The sequence below is a fragment of the Peromyscus leucopus genome, chromosome 6 (assembly GCF_004664715.2).
Source record: "Peromyscus leucopus breed LL Stock chromosome 6, UCI_PerLeu_2.1, whole genome shotgun sequence".
Classification (NCBI taxonomy): Eukaryota; Metazoa; Chordata; class Mammalia; order Rodentia; family Cricetidae; genus Peromyscus; species Peromyscus leucopus.
Window position 1 is genome coordinate 67,773,410 of NC_051068.1, and position 17,043 is coordinate 67,790,452.

The 17,043-nt window shown below is 49.6% G+C and overlaps 1 protein-coding gene across 1 annotated transcript in view; it reads right to left on the bottom strand.

Moving 5' to 3' along the window:
- The window catches only part of Il6r (interleukin 6 receptor), a 51,299-nt gene that overhangs the window by 1,676 nt on the left and 32,580 nt on the right, over positions 1–17,043 (bottom strand). Inside the window, 6 exon segments of the mRNA XM_028890832.2 lie at positions 1–1,739; positions 1,742–1,812; positions 1,815–1,861; positions 4,958–5,057; positions 5,990–6,056; positions 7,002–7,045. The exon segment at positions 1–1,739 is cut by the window's left edge and continues 1,676 nt beyond it. Coding sequence (XP_028746665.2) covers positions 1,632–1,739; positions 1,742–1,812; positions 1,815–1,861; positions 4,958–5,057; positions 5,990–6,056; positions 7,002–7,045 — 437 coding nt within the window. The 3' untranslated portion in view covers positions 1–1,631.

Below are 17,043 nucleotides of genomic sequence, written 5' to 3' on the forward strand. Positions count from 1 at the left end.
GCACCTTGGTGCGGCAGAGCAGACACACACTGACGACTCCTGAGCCCCACCACCTGTCCCGTGGTGGTGGCATTTTCCGAAAAGGTAGGCCACTAGCAAAGTGTTGGGATCTGGTAAACAGGAGGGCTAATGACTGCAAAACTCACTTTAATCACAGCACCGCTCGCTGTCTCCTGGGTGACCGCTAATATCATGGAATTCTCAAAGCCCCAGGGAGAAGCCGGAGGGGACTGTGCTTCTGTGGGGACTGGAAGGAGGGACTCTGTAGCGTGAGGAAGGCCACGGGGACAGTGAGGTGTCACAGGAAGTGGACACCTTCCTTCCTGAGCCTGGCAAGCGTTCATTCCCGGGAGCCGAGGACAGACTATTTTTGTACTTTTTAGGACAAAAAAAAAAAAAGATACAGAATGAAACTGAAGTCTTTTCTGTGACAGAAAACAGCCGTTTTTCTCGATGTTCACTTGACTTGGCTTCTGCGCTGAAACAAAGCTACTGTCGTCCCCCCACCCCCACTCCCAGGGGTGGCTCACACACAAGCACACAGTGAGTGGCCTCTTCCAGAATCAAGAGAAACAGGCAACAGTTTTCTTTTTTGGTTTGTTTGTTTTTCTGAGAAAGTTTTTTTCTGTGTAGCTCTGGCTGGCCTCGAACTCACAGACATCTGCCCGCCTCTGACTCCCAAATGCTGGATTAAAGGCGTGCATGCGCCACCGCCACTACCAGCTGGCTCAGGAAACAGTTTCGTAAAAAGCAAAATAAAAATGCTTTCTTGCTAGTTAAGGTTTTTCTTTTGCATGAATGTCATCTTTTCTAGTAGCTCAGGTCCAGTTGAAACCAGTATGGGCAAGGCCGGGGTAAAGCAGTTGCACTCTGCCCTGACAGAGGTCCTCACCGACACCATCCCTCCCCTGGGGGGGGGGGCAGAAAACGTGTTTTCAGAGGCTGCGTCCCCCTCGACTACAACAGGGACAGTGGACATCTGTCCTTCCCGACTTCCTTTCTGCTTCTCTTCTCCTGAAGTCCTGAGATCAAAGAAGGAAATAAAACTTCTACAGTCAGCAGTGCCTGGGATTATCATTCACATTTGGAAAATGCTCATAAGACGCTAACTGTCATTCCCTTTAAAACCATCAGGCCCTGAGATATCAGTCACCGCAGCCGGGTCTTCCAGCTGCTTTTCCAGTGGCTTTCCAGGTACTGAGGAGGAAGGAAGGAACGAGCTCCCTCCCCAGCCTCACTGGCCTCGGAAAAGAGAATGTCAAAGGCGCTTGGATTTTTAAGAGTTCAAGCTAAAAGGTGGGTTAGGGCAGTGAGCCGGAGCTAGGCAATTGGGGCAACCTTTGGCACCTCTACCTGAGGCTATGCTGAGGGTGCAGCTTGTGAAGGCTGTCGATGACGAGCACCTCTGTCCAGAGTCCCCGCGGATCTCTTCACGGAGGCCTGTGTCCCTCACAACCCCTTCCTTTGGAGCGTATGCAGCACACCAGTCTTGACCGGTTCCGAATCTTCTGCAAGGTTCTTGTGGGAAACGGGGCCCACCCACCCCGGACCCAGGTGAACCGGAATGGCGGTGAGAAACATGTGTGCCCATCTCCTGACACCGTGCGAGCTGCCAGGCGCCATCCGGACATCTATCTGGGGAATAAGTAGTCTCTATGGCTGGTGCCATACGGGCTCTGCAGGTCCCCGACACCCAGGCAGCCGTGGCTTAAGGTATTGTCAGGCCTAGAGCTGTCGGGGACCCAGCGGAGGTGAGGAGAGGGACCAAGATGAAGGTCGGCTTCAGCTGCCCCAAGGAATACGGCGGGGGGAACTCTTCTTGCTCTCCTTCACGGCCTGGGGCCTCCATGTCTTCTTGAGCCTTTAGACAAACACACACAAAAGCAAACAAGCAGATGTGAGCTTCCTCTCGGGCCAATGTCGCGGTGAAAAACACCAGCAGCAGCTGGCCGCCCTGGCTGCTAGGCGTGCCCACGCTCAGCTTACAGAAATGCTGACGACTGACTCTCACGTTCTCATCATCAGAGGACTCCCCACACCCTGAAGAGCTGGTGAGGTTCCAAACCAAGACCACATCTCACTGGCCCCATTTACAAAGGGAACGAAATGTGAGTGTCCCTTTACGAACTCCAGAAGTCACCGGACAGACCCTTAACCTGCCCTGTGCCAGAGGCGGCCCGTGAGGCAGGCGCGTACCATCGGCTCGCTATCCATTCATGTAAAAAAAAGAGAAGGAGAATATCCTCTCAGTGGGGAAGGAAAAGGGAACTCGGTCCAACTAAGGCTGGCAAGAGGCAGATCATTCACAGGCTGCGATGAGTAGCAGGAAGCAGGCTGTGTGGTCCCTGTTCTCTCTCTCTCTCTTTCTCTCTCTCTCTTTCTCTCTCTCTCTCTCTCTCTCTCTCTCTCTCTCTCTCTCTCTCTCTCTCTCTCTCCTGTCCTGTGCCGTCAGCAGTCCCATCCTCAGACTTCCAGACACCTCCACCCACCCCACCCCCAGGAGGGAGAGACTTCATGCTCCGAGGAGGGCACCACCGGGCACGCGTTGACTCATCTGACAGGAAAGTCAATGGCAGGCAGGAAGGAGATAGACATCGCTCTGATCACAGCCTCCTCGGCGTGCTATCTGGGCCCAAGGCCAGGCTCAGCAACCATGAGAAAGTCAGCTGGCGGCGTGAAGAAAGCTGAGCCGCAGATACAGATCTGCCGAGGTGAGGGGGGGCTCCTTCCCAAGGGGCCCTTTTTCTAGGGGTGCTAGACCAGGGCCTCCTCTTCTCCTCTGATCTCCTCCTCTACAGCTGACCTGCTGTGTACGGACCCCCAACGTGGGGAGTAAGGTGACCCCCCACTCAATTCCATCACATGCCAACTACCCAAGGAAGGGCTGTGAGGGAGGAGCGGACGCCGATGTGGAAAAACAAGATTTGGGCATTTTTCTTGGGCTTTCTTTCTGTACCAGCAGGCTATTCTTGTTCTTGTTATGATAAATGATTGATAGCTGGCTCTGAATCTGCCGTTGGCTCTTGGCCTGTTAGGCAAACAGCATAAACAATCTGCGGAATGTTACTTGGATGCAGGAAGAGAGCCCAGCAGGCGTGCGAAGGGAGTGTGCCCAGTCGCCGAGTGGAGTTCTCCCTGTGAGAATTCTGCTACACTGCTACACCATGGACGGACTGCGAAGCACTCAGACCCTCTGACCCAGGAATTCGTGTTCTCAGAAAATACCCTAAAAGTGACTGTGGTGGCTTCGATAAGAACCGCCTCCGTAGGCTCACATACTTGAATGCTTGGCCACCAGGGAGTGGCATGATTTGAAAGGATTAGAAGGATCAGAAGGTGCAACCTTGTTGGAGGAAGTGTGTCACTAGTGTGGGTTTGAGGTTTTAAAAGCCCAAGCCAGCTAGGCCCAGCCTCTCCTTTCTCTCTCTCTGTCTCTGTCTCTGTCTCTGTCTCTCTCTCTCTCTCTGCCTGTGGATCAGGATGTAGCTCTCAAGGACTTCTCCAGCACCACGCCTGCCTCCATACTCCCTGCGTGATGGCAAAGGGATAGGCCTCTGGAACTGCAAAGAAGCCTCCACTTCAATGCCTTCTCTTATAAGAGCTGTCTTGGTCATGTGTCTCCTCACAGCAATGGAACCCTAAGACAATGATATAAACGTGGAAGAACTGTAAGCACAAAGATGCTTAAAAGCACAGTGCTGTTTATCATTGCAAAATATCTTCCAATCCCTGCTAACAGTTAACTGGGTTTATGTCCTTACAAGAAAAACTTACTGCTAATGAATATGAGGTTTACAAAGAGTGTGAAACTGGGCAAGACGTGGTGGCGCACGCCTTTAATCCCAGCACTCAGGAAGCAGAGGCAGGCGGATCTCTGTGAGTTCAAGGCCAGCTTGATCTACAAAGTGAGTTCCAGGGCAGCCAGGGTTACAGAGAACCCTGTCTTTAGAAAGCAAAACAAAAAGTGAAAATATTTACAAAAAAATGTGAAAATTCTTTTTAAAAAGGTAGGATTTAGAAGTATTTTTTTTAATTATTTTTAATCATATGCACATGTATCTGTGGTGCATATGTGCATGTGAATATAGGTGTCCAAAAAGGCCAGAAGAAGGTATTGGATCCCCGGGGGCTAGAGCTACAGGTAGTGTAAGTCACCCAGCGCGGGTACTGAGAACCAACTCAGGTCCTATGCAAGAACACTAAGTATTCTTAACTACTGAGCACAGAATTTAGAGTTATATACACAGAATAAATGTGGCAAGTAACAGCAGACCACACACACACACACACACAAATGCAGAACTAGAAGCAGAAGCCTTGAGTCTGTGCTTATGGCGAGGCGTCAAGCGGCAGATCTCAGGTGTGGGCACACTCCTGTTCGGCCCCCATGTGTAAAGCTGCTCCAGCCCAGCCAGATCCTCGCCTTCGGCACAGCTGTTCAACAGTTTGCTCACTACCTCGCTGGGAAATCACAATTTGGGGCCAGGGATACAGCTCTCAATGTCAGAGCTCCTGCCTGGCCCTGGATTTGAACTCCCACACTGAAAATAAGGAAAGGAGGGAAGGATCAAAGAGGAGTAGCCGCGGGCTGAGCACAGCCTGATGTCTTTGGCTGTGTGAGCTGTCAAGCCGGCTCAGGGCCCCTGGGAGGACCCCGGGAGCTGGCGTGTGGAGACCTCTCTGCCAAAGGTCCTCCATTTCCTCCTTACCACGGCTGTGCTACAGTAGCTCTGGCCACGTCAGCGCCTCCGTGTCAGGGACTGGCTTCCTCACTAGACAGTACCTGCCCTGTCCCCGGCCTCCTGCAGCAGCACCCAGGACTCAGAGTGGCTGTAAGTGTAGTGGGTGTGTTGTGTGCTCATTTGCCGAATAAAGAAAGGGATGAGCTGCTGATACCACCCGGGCAGATGAAAGCTCAGACACAGAGTACAGCACCGAGTCCCAGGAGCCATCTCACCTCAGGATGATGCAGACACAGAGGAAAAACCCAAACGCCATGCTTCCTCCAGCCACCAGGAATGTGGGAAGCGATACTGAGGAAGATTCTTGCGCTGAGGCTGGGAGGGAGGGGGCGGGTAGAGAAAAGGAAGTTAGGATGAAGGGTAGGAGAGAGGGAAGGGAGGAGGGAAGATTCAGTCAGTCAGTCAGTCGGCGGGTACTAGAACTGCCAACTCGCTGGCCAAAGCCAGCTCTCAAGAGCCACTGTGCAGACTCCTCACATAACGGCTGCACCACTCACAGGCGATACGGGGCTGATTCTCTGCTGGCAGCCAACTCGAGGGCCTGCCCGGTGTCCTTTGCCAGGCAGAGGGCACATGAGAGAAGAGACTCGGAGGAGGACTCCGTGGTGGTAGATCCACGGGGAGCAGGCCAGCGAGACTCGAGACTCAAGGACTTTCGACAAGCATTTGGGCGCCATGTCTCCCCTGGGGTGTCATCTCGTGTCTATCCCCAACTTGGCATTCAAGCTCCAGACATGCCACGTCCCTTCTCCTGCAGAGCTCTCCCCTGATCTCCCTTCCCACCCAAAATCCCGTCTACCTTTGCCAAGACCCTTTGCGGCCCAGTCCCTAGAAACCTTTATGAGTCAAATAAGAGGCCACACTCTTGGCTGGGCCAGTGCGTCTCTGCACACAAAGCCAGTGACTCCCTAAACAGGGTCTCCTCCCACGGATCCTCCATTTCCGTCTCCGGCAATGCCGACCATAGTCTGCTCAGTCAGACTGTAGACTGACTACAAGTCGGCTTGCTGGTCTATTCTTCCCATGGGCCTCACTGTGGCTTAGCAGACAACATCAGACGGGCACAGGAAGTGATGAAAGATGAGCTGGTGCCACAGCTAGCATGCTCAAGGCCCTGGGTTCGGTCCTAAGTACTGCAACGAGTTACATAGAACGATGGAAGACTGCTGTTGCCTCTGATCCTCTGCTAAGGCTCCAAGTGAGAGTTCTCCTGCAGGCCAGAGGAAGACCAAGACACTGGGGCTTACCCGGGCTGCTTGTTGCTTCTAGAGAACTGTACCAATCCTCCTCATCGTCATAGTCTTCATCAGAGACCTAGGAGAGATGACCCTCATCAGCAGCCTGCTCGACATTCATCCGCACTTCCTCAAAGCCACCACCTCCTTTCGGTCTCCTGAACCTGTCCGGGGCCGGTTTTCATAACCGTCACTGGCGTGGCTCGCTTTCCCTACCCCAGGGGAAGAGTTCTTTCCGCCCCTGTCTCTGCCAAAGGCACAGAGATGTGCTCGGTAAACAAAGCAGCGGTCCATGGGGTCTGTTGCCAGGTGCAGGGGGAGCCTCCCGGAAAAAGGCCGCCTCAGCACCCCAGCTCCACGTCTCACTAGCTAGCTACGAGACAGGCAGATGTCTGAGTCCGGACAGGCTGAAGTTCTGCTTCTGGAGCCGATTTTGAGGTTTTACCCACACCGTGGAGAAGGTGGCCAGTCCTCAGTTAGTGTCAGTTCCTTAGGACCTGCCTGGAGGAAAGAACTTACCTGCCTCTGCCTGTAAAGGCACCAAAAAGCCTCACAAGGCCAGCCCTCTGAAGACATCCCTTCTAGGAAGCCCTGGGAAGCCTGCATGTGAGGCCCAGACTTCTGCCTCCTTCTCTGTGCTTTGGGGGCAAGGGAACAAAGGCTCCCGCTCAGTATTGAGGGAATTAAGGACCACGCAGCGAGATAGAGTTGGGTGGGAAATTGGATTAGTAAAGGAATTTGTTAAGCAGCTTCAGACATAATCCTCTTTCCAATACTTCACGATACCAGGCTACCACAGGGGAGGCCATGGATAAATTGAATCTGGTCTCAAAGCAGGCTGTCTGTCAGCGGTGTCCAAACAGCTCAGGATGAAGCAGTAGCCACCAGAGCCAGGCAGATGGCGCCTTACGGCTTCGAGGGAAGGGAACCGGCCCACAGCCACGCTCTAGAAGACCCAAATGGCACTGAAACCATATTCTGGGGTGGGGCAGTGCATGTCCTGGCCCTTTCTGGGAAAGCTCACCTGCGTGGGGCTTCCAAGGATCCCTGCGGGAGTGCTCCTGGGCTCTGTCGGTAGAAAGAAGGGCTGTGTTAGGGACTCGTGGACCCTGGAACCCAGTCAGATCAACACAATGAGCTGGGTATGGTGGCACATCTGAATCCTAACACCCGGGAACCCGAGGAGGAAGGAGAGCCTCAAGTTCACGGCAAGTACAGAGGAGACCCTGTCTCAAAAACAAAGACAAAACATATAATCCCGTTATTTTATTTATTTGTTTGTTTGTTTGTTTATTGGTTGGTTGGTTGGTTGGTTGGTTTGGGGTTTTTCGAGACAGGGTTTCTCTATGTAGCCTTGGCTGTCAAATTCACAGAGATCCACCTGCCTCTGCCTCCCTAGGGCTGAGATTAAAGGCGTGCGCCACTGCCACTGGGCCACACAATGTTATTTTTTAAAATCAGAATCTGGGAATAAGGAACTCTCCAAACTAGAGGACTGGCCATGTCTATTATGATAGACCCGTATAGGACAGTAGCCTGGAGAAAAATCTGTTTTGTGTTACGTGATGTAAATGTGTATCAAAGCATTACATGTTCCCACAAATGTGCCTGATTATTCTGTATCTACTGAAAACAAAACTTCAGGGTGCGTGTCTTTAAGCCCAGACCTTAGAAAATCAAAGCCAGTCTGGTCTACACAGAGCATCCCAGGCCAACCAGTACTTAAGAACAAAAACAACAACAACAAAAAAAAAACTTCAAGGGGTCTGGAGAGACCGAGATGTGGTTAAGAGCACCAGCTGCTCTTCCAGAAGACCTGGGTTTGATTTCCAGCACCCACATGGCAGCTCACAACCCTCTGTAACTCCAGTCCACCTGAAGCTCCTCCAGATGGCCTCTGTAGGTACTGCATACGTGTGGTAAACAGGCAAGGGTGTAGGCAGAACACACACAGACATAAAACAAAAATGAAAAAGAGGACATAAATCTTTAAAAAATAAAACTTCAAAACATATATTTTAAAAAACACTAAAGATATAATATAATGAATAGAAAAAAGATATATGCTTTGATCCAAATTTTCTAAAACTCATGCTTATATTGTCATATATTATATATTACAATACATACATTCACAGGAAGGGAAAAGCCAGAAGGATACATATCTCAAGATATAAACGCTATTAACAGTAATTCCTTAAGCTTGCCTTTTTTGCAATAAAATACATGAAGGATCGGTGACTCATGCCTGGGATGGGTGAAGGAAACCCTGATAAAGAGGGGTGGGGACAGCTGTAGCAGAGGCCACTCCCTCCTGGGAACTGTCTTCCACAGCTGAGGCAAGAGGCGGCCCAGAATCAAAGCTGAGCTGGGCCCCGGGGACCTGGCTCTGGCCCTCGCCGGGCAAGGGGTGGAACGACTCAGATCTTCTTGTCCTCTCAGCATTTTCCACTAAGAAGTTAAAAATACCACCAAGCATAAGACATGAAGCACCCTAACCCAGGAGTAGAGTAACAGATCACTAAGAGGCAGAGGAGAGGGTGAGTCTGTTTCTGCTTGGGAGAGAAGTTTCAATGGGCTATGCTACCTCCAGAAGGAAAGAAAACCACACAGGAACAGTGGAGGTGCTGGAAAAAGAACCCACCTACCTGCTTCATTGTCTATAAAGGAAATGGGCCCAGAGAGGGAAAGCAATTTGTCTAAGTTCACACAGCAAGTTAACTCATAAATGAACCTCAAACTGTGGCAAGTACTCGGCATCTCATGCTTTTTATGCTCCGCCCAGCTTAGCCTAAAAAGAACAGTTCAGCCAGGCAATAGTGGCACATACCTATAATCCCAGCACTCGGGAGGCAGGGGCAGGCAGGTCTCTGAGTTCGAAGTCAGCCTGGTCTACAAAGTGAGTTCCAGGACAGCCAGGGCTACGCAGAGAAACTCTGCCTGGAAAAACACAATAACAACAAAAAGAGTAAAACCAAAAGCTAAAACCAGGAGGGCAGCAGTAAACAGAAAAATATGCCCAACCACCGATGCCCATTCAGCCCATCAAGTTCAACATTTCATGAAACTTTTCAGGCTCATCCATCCGAGGGGCCTCAGAACCCTGGCAATAAGCCCCATCAAATCCCACCACCAGGGACTGTATACATGTGTGCACAGATGGATTGGTTTTGTAAGACAAGGGCTCTCTATCGCCTACAACGACTTAAGAACTTACTAGGTAGGGCTGGAGAGATGGCTCAGAGGTTAAGAGCACTGGCTGCTCTTTCAGAGGTCCTGAGTTCAATTCCCAGCGACCACATGGTGGCTCACAACCACCTGTAACGAGATCTGGTGCCCTCTTCTGGCCTGCAGTCATACATGCTGTATACATGATAAATAAATAAATCTTAAAAAAAAAAAAAAAAAAAAAAAAAAGAACTTACTAGGTAGATAAACCAGGCTGACCTTTGACCTCGAATGAGTGCTGGGATCACAGGTGTGAAGCACCATGCCCTTCCTCATGTTTGTTGTTTGATTCTGAAACAGAGTCTCACATTTTAGCTCAACTTTTCTGGAACTCACTATGTAACTCAGGCTGACTTAGACTCCTGCCTCTGCCACCACGCCTGGTGTTTTTGTCATTGTTTTGATCTTTGAGATCTCATTTGGGGTCTCATTCTGAAGCCCAGGGTGGCCTGGGGCTCACAGCAATCTGCCCGTTTGAGCCTCTCAAGGGCTTGATTACAGGTGTGAGCCACCACACCTGGCTGGGATCTGAAGCTGGAGAGTGGGCTGGAGAGATGGCTCAGCAGTTAAGAGCCCTTGCTGTTCTTGCAGAGAACCTGGGTTCAGTTCCCAGCACCCGCACAGTAGCCCCAAATCAGCTGTAAGTCCAGTTCCAGGGGATCCAGTGCATTTTTCTGACCTTCATGGACACCAGGCACCCATGTGGTGCACATACATCCATGCAGGCAAAAACACCCATACACATCAAATAAAATTTTGAAATAATAAATAGGTGGGCTGGAGAGATGGCTCAGTGGTTAAGAGCATTGACTGCTCTTCCAAAGGACCTGAGTTCAATTCCCAGCACCCACATGGCAGCTCACAACTGTCTGTAACTCCAGTTCAAGGGCATCTGACACCTTCACACCAATGCACACAAAATAAAGTTAAATAAATTAAAAAAAAAAAAATAGGTATGGAGTGTGCCAGCAAGATGGCTCAGTAAAAGCGCTAGTCATAGACCAGAAGACCCAAAGTCCACCCACAGAACTTAGTGGGGAGAAGGAGAGAATCAATTCCTCGAAGTTGGCATCTGTAGCAAGCATGCCTACTCTCATATACACAGCACATACTGGGAAAAGAAACATTAAAAAACAATTAAAGATGGGAAAACTGAGGCAAGAAAGGGGAAAATAATTTTCTCAAAGTTAGCAGAAAGTGGCAAAGCTGTAATTTTTGTATATTTATTCTGTGTGTGTGTGTGTGTGTGTGTGTGTGTGTGTGTGTTCCTGTCCAAGTGTGCAGATGCCAGCAAACATCGAGCACCCTGCTCTGTCACCTCCTGCTCCCTCCCTTCCCTGCTCTGTCGCTGTCTGCTTCCCTGGAGACAGACAGGGTCTCTCACTGAATCTGGAGCTAGGCTGCCTGCCAGCCAGCCAGCCCCGACAATCCCCTTGTCTCTCCCAGCAAGCATCCCCTCAGCTCCCAAAGTGGCATTTAAACCAAGTCTGTCTGGCTCCAATAATGAACATTTTTAAAAGTTTTAAAATATCCACTTTGGGCCGGGCGGTGGTGGCGCACACCTTTAATCCCAGCACTCGGGAGGCAGAGCCAGGTGGATCTCTGTGAGTTCGAGGCCAGCCTGGGCTACAAGTGAGCTCCAGGAAAGGCGCAAAGCTACACAGAGAAACCCTGTCTCGAAAAACAAAAAAAAAAAAAAAAAAAAAAAAAAAATCCACTTTGGATCTAGAGATGTAACTCAGTTTGACCCTCAGCACTGCACGCGGTGGCGCTGGCCTGGGGGACACCCCTGCAATCCTGGCACTGGGGCGGCTGGAGGCACGAGGCGTGGGGAAGATGTTGGAGTCCTGGGTGCAAGCCAGCTCACAGCCTGCACTGTGATGCCGCTTCCCGCGTCACTGAAGCCTGGAGGCTCTGGGAGGCAGGTGCTGGTCTGGGTGTTTTTCAGGCAGGTGTCAGTACTCCTAAGTGACAAATAACCAAACTGGGGCTGAGTTAGGTACTTCCCCAAAGTCGTACCAGCAAGGGACAGCGCCAGCATTCAGACCGGAGACAGACCCTCTGCCTCCAGAGGAGCGCTGTGTGCCAGGTGCGGGTGATGCGGCAGGAACACCGAGGCGCCGGAGACGGAAGGTTTGAGAAAAGCGCACATGAGGCAGAAGGGGGGAAGTGAGGGAGGGCAGAGCAGGGCGGGGCAGGAGGGGGGAAGTGGGGGAGGGCAGAGCAGGGCGGGGCCTCTCCAGAGACGGCAGCCCAGAGCCCTTGAACCTGCACCAGCCCCTCTGAAGGCTCTGTGGAGAGGAACAAAATCACCTGTAGCTGCAGGACCACGCGGACTCAGCTTTCTGGGGCACCCCCAGCCCTGACAGTTACCGTGACCGCGTGCTGATGCCCCCAGCAGGAGAGGAGATACTGCCGGATCCTTTCCCTCTAACTCCCATCCTTTTCACCTGAAAAACCGGTGTGTTGACCAGGCATGCCGGGGTCAGAACTGAAGCTGACCTCCAAAGAGAGGACATTAAGCCAGATACGGTGGCCCACGCCTGGAATCCCAGCACTCCAGAGGCTGAGGCCAGCAGGCAAGATGACCTAGTGGGTAAGAATGCTGGCCATCAAGCCTGATGGACCTGAGTTCGAGTCCCAGAACACACAAAGAGGAGGGAGATAGCCAATAATCACAAATTGACCTTTGACCCTCATAGGTGCAATAAGTAAGTAAACTGATAAATAAATATGAGGCTGGGGCAGGAGGAGCTCCAAGAGTTCAAGGCTGGCCGGAACTACATAGCAAGTTTTATCTATAAATATATCACACACATAGATGTGTGTGTGTGTGTGTGTGTGTGTGTGTGTGTATAGGCCGGGCGTTGGTGGCGCACGCCTTCAATCCCAGCACTCGGTTGGCAGAGCCAGGCAGATCTCTGCAAGTTCGAGGCCAGCCTGGTCTACAGAGAGAGATCCAGGACAGGCACCAAAACTATATGGCGAAACCATATATATATTTGGTGACACAAGCCACAAGTTAGTCATCTGGGTCAAGGGAACCTCAACTGAGACAATGCTGAAGCCTATGGGCACGTCTGTGGGGACATTTTCTTAATTAATGACTGATGTAGGAGGGCTGGACAGGTGGTCAGAAAGCAGGCTGAGCAAGCCATGGAGAGCAAGCCAGGAAGCAGCACCCCTCCATGGCCTCTGCTTTGGTTCCTGCCTCAACGTTCCTGCCCTGGCTTCCCTTGGTGCGGGACTGTGACGTGGAAGTGGAAGCCAGATTATAAATAAATAAATAAATAAATAAATAAATAAATAAATAAATAAATGCCCCCCTTTTCCCCTGAAGTTGGTTCTGGTCAGTGTTTTTTTTTTTTTTTTTTTTTTTTTGTTTTTCAGACAGGGTTTCTCTGTGTAGCTTTGCGCCTTTCCTGAGCTCACTTGTAGCCCAGCTGGCTCGAACTCCAGAGATCCGCCTGGCTCTGCCTCCCAAGTGCTGGGATTAAAGGCGTGCGCCACCAACGCCCGGCAGTGTTTTGTTTTTTAATGTTTTTTCGAGACAGGGTTTCTCTGTGTAGCATGCGCCACCACCGCCCAGCTCCGGTCAGTGTTTTAAGATAGCAACACTAACCAAACTAAGACAGGAGGGTGGGGAGGGAGGGAGAGAGGGAAGGACGGAAGAAAGACCTCGCTCTTTGTCTCTCAGAGGAATGGACAGAGGGACAAGGAGCTCCTCCAGGCCCCAGTGAGTGCAGACTCTTCCGGTTCTTACAACATCCCACAAGCCATCTGACCCACTCCTCTTTCAAAAATGGAGCATCGTCTTTAAGACCCCACTGTCCTCAGCCCAGACTTAACAGAGAACTCTTTCTGTAGCAAACAGAGGCAATGGAGGAGCCATGGCCAGGTTCTCTGGCGTTCTGTTGCCTGTCTCTCGGTTAATTTTCCTTCCTTTAACACCCTTTACATCTAAATGGTGAGACGGTCACAGGTACTGGGGGTGGCGTGGATTTAGACTCTCCTTCCCCATTTTCCTCTGTCAATTTTTGTTTCCTAATGCAGGGAAACTGAGGCAGTGGGCTTTTAGACTTTTCCACATAAGGAGACACTTCTCTAAAGGAGATAAATAGTGGCGTGTGGTGGTGCGCGCTTGTAGGCCAGCTCAACAAGACAAATCAGAAAGAAAAGTGGACACTAGGGACGGAGTAGATGCTGTAGTCCTGGCCACTAGAGAGGCTGAGACAAGAAGATTGAGGCCAGGCAGGCACACACACATACACACACACACACACACACACACACACACACACACACACACACACACGAGAGAGAGAGAGAGAGAGAGAGAGAGAGAGAGAGAGAGAGAGAGAGAGAGAGACAGACAGACAGACAGGCAGACAGACAGAGACAGAGAAACAAAGATTTACATAGACAGAACATTACTATTATTAGTAGTATTATTAGTATTAATAAGCTGAAGGGAAAATGGAAGGTTTTTAATCCCAGCACATGGGAGGCAGAGGTAGGAGGATCTCTATGAGTTTGAGGCCAGCCTGGGCTACATCATGCATTTTATGTCAGAAAGAATTATAGCCTGTCTCAAAAAGAGTGGGGGAATCTTTGTGAAGTCAAAGGGGAACAGCCACTTAGAGCAGTGTGGCCATCCCTTAAACACTAAAAACAGAGTGGCCGTGTAACACAGTAAGCAGTCCCCCATCTGAGTATATACATAGAAGAACGAAACTCAGTAATCAGTGGATGGTTCACAGCAGCATCAGTCACACACCAAAAGGCAGGGGCAACCCAAGTGTCTACTGTCAAATTCAGAGAAATGTAGCATGATGTTTGTGTACAGCAAGATGTTCCCCAGTCTCTACCAGGAAGGAAATGCTGGCCCATGCCACAGCTTGAGCGGACCTTGAAGACACTGTGCCGAGTGAGGTAAGTCAGACACAAAAGGTTTCCGTACAACCCCACTTACTTGAAGTGTTTAAAACAGTCTAATTCAGAAACAGAAAGTAGAATGCACGTTGCTAGGAGCTAGGGAAGAGGGAGGGGAATGGGAAGTGTTTGTTTGAGGGCGTGGGATTCCAATTCTGCAAGATTCGAAGGACCTGGAGATGGGTGGAGACTAGTGGGCAGCATTAGGAATGTACTTAATGCCACTGAACAAAGGTTAAAATCAGGGCTGGCCGAGCCGGGCATGGTGGCGCACGCCTTTAATCCCAGCACTCGGGAGCAGAGCCAGGCGGATCTCTGTGAGTTCGAGGCCAGCCTGGGCTACCAAGTGAGCTCCAGAAAGGCGCAAAGCTACGCAGAGAAACCCTGTCTCGAAAAACCAAAAAAAAAAAAAAAAAAAAAAAAAAAATCAGGGCTGGCCTTGAAAGCTTGAGGACCTGAGTTGAATCCCCCAGAACCCATGTCAGAAAAAAAACCAAAACAGGCGTGGGGACATGGCTGTGTGATCTCAGCTCTGGGGGTTAGGGAGATGGGGTCAGGACATCCCAGGGGACTCTCTGCTCTACCTGCCTAACCCACTCAGTGAACACCGGCCAATGAGAACGCTTATAGCAAAAAATGAGAGGGGACAGTCCACGAAGAACAACACAGCAGGTGGACCTCTGGCCTCCCAACACACACACACACACACACACACACACACACACACACACACACACAAGGCTATAATACGGTGGTGGTGAGTGCCTGTAGTGATGTAAAACCAGAGCTTGGGACAGGCTAGAACACATGATAAGGCTCTACCTCAAAAATCTCCTGCAAGAGTTTTTAAAGTAAACTTTATGTCATGCACATTGTACCACTATCAAAAAAGAAAAAAAATTGTGGGTTTTTGTTATAGTTGTTTGGAAACAGGATCTCATCATTAGCTGAAACAAAGTTTTAAAATACCTTCAGATTAAATCAGATGCTTTGATAATAGCCTTAAGACAAAAAAAAAAAAAAAAAAAAAAAAAAAAACCCAGAAAACAATCTAGAGCTCACAAAGACACATAGCTCAAGTATAGATTCATTAGATTAGGATCAACAACACAAAGCAGCCCAATTGTTGCTAGCTAGCATTCTTCCCTTGCTAGGTTTGGTTGATGATCAAAGGTGGTGATTAATTCCTTATACCCATCCCTACCCTCAATCTCCTGATAGAAGACACTATTGATGACCAGATATGTACCCTAAAGTACAGTACTGATCGTTTCTATGCACAAAATCTTACGTTTGTGATTCCTTTAAGATTCCTTATAAGATGACCTTTCAAGATAAATAATAAAGTGATTGATTCTTTCTTTGTAACTACAATATGCAGACTGCCAACAAAAGAGTTGGCTGAGAAAAAAAAAATGCGTTCTGCTTATTCATGTTCTGTTAATCTGTAACAAGTTACTTAGATGTAATGTATGTGGGTTATTAGGGTGACTTTGTTTTTAATCATGTAAGGGAGATGAAAAACATGTTTTTACCTGTATCCATTATAATCATTCACTTGAAAAATAGAATGTAACCACATTGTGATTCCTGTATTGCCTGAAAGATTTTGTTGGGGTATGTAAGTTGTAGAAAAACACACATAGTATAAAGAATAGAGAATAGAGAATAAAGAAGGAAATTATCAAGAGAGTGTGTGAGTGTCTTTTTCCCTAACCCCCTCAGATAGAAAAGTCTAGTACGCAAAAAGTCTAGACTCTGTGGATTTCCCTTCGAGCCCTGAGCTATCTGGGGGCTGGTCCCCTAGGCAGCGATACTAACCCTTCACAGCAAGGTATCAGTAGATACCATCTCAAGTGGGTTTTATCAGGGAGCAAAAGGAGAAGCTAATAGTCAAGTTTCAGGCCTGGAGTTAAGAAGGACATTAGAAGAAACACTCCAAATGGAACTCCAGGAAAGCGGACACCAGCTGGTGGGCAGAATCCTGAGTCCTTGTACTTCTTTCCCATGGACATGTATCAACTGATAAAAATTTCAGAAGATCAGAGTGGCGGCACATGCCTGTAATCTCTCAAACTGGGAGGCTGAGTCTGCATTAGAGAACAGTGTGAGTTACCTGTGGAGCCCTGAAGCAAAACAAACTGCCGATAATTACTATCTTCCTTCTATCTTCCTGGAATCTGTTTTATCAGAAGCATGTTGTTAGGTCTGGATAGGAAGTATACCCAACACTCACTCGCTGTAGGCTTCGTCTTAATACAATGCGGTACAGATCAGAGGCTTTGCCTCTGACTTAACCTCTTTTCAAATTATTCTTATTGTTGTTTTTCAAGACAGGGCCTCATTATATAGTTCCAGCTGTCCTGAAACTGACTCTGTGGACCAGGCTGGCCTCAAACTCAGAGATCCACCAGCCTCTGCCTGCCAAGTGCCAGGGGATTAAAGGCGTGCGCCAACATACCTGGCTTGGAATCTTAATTTGATATAACTGGGAGGTGGGGCCTGACTGGAGGAAGCAGGTCACTGGGTACACCCTTGAAGGGGACATCTTGTCCTAGCCTGTTTCTCCTGCTTCCTGCTTCCTTGCCCTGAGGTCAGCAGCTCTGGTCTGTCACACCTTCTCTGTCCCACCTCAGACCCAAAGCAATGGAACCAGCCAACCAGCCCCAGTCCTCAGAAACTCGGAGTCAAAAGAGTCCCTTTGCCCTTAAGCCGACTGTTCAGACTTTTGTCATTAACAGTGAGAAGTGACTCACATGCACGCTTTGGGAGATTTCAATAATTCCCCCCAAACATGACCACCTTGTCATTTCCTAACGATAGCTAGCATCGGTCAATTAAGCACGATCTTCTTTGGAGATCCTCCCATCCTCTGCCCTCGCCCCCCTCCCTGCTGCCCTCCATTG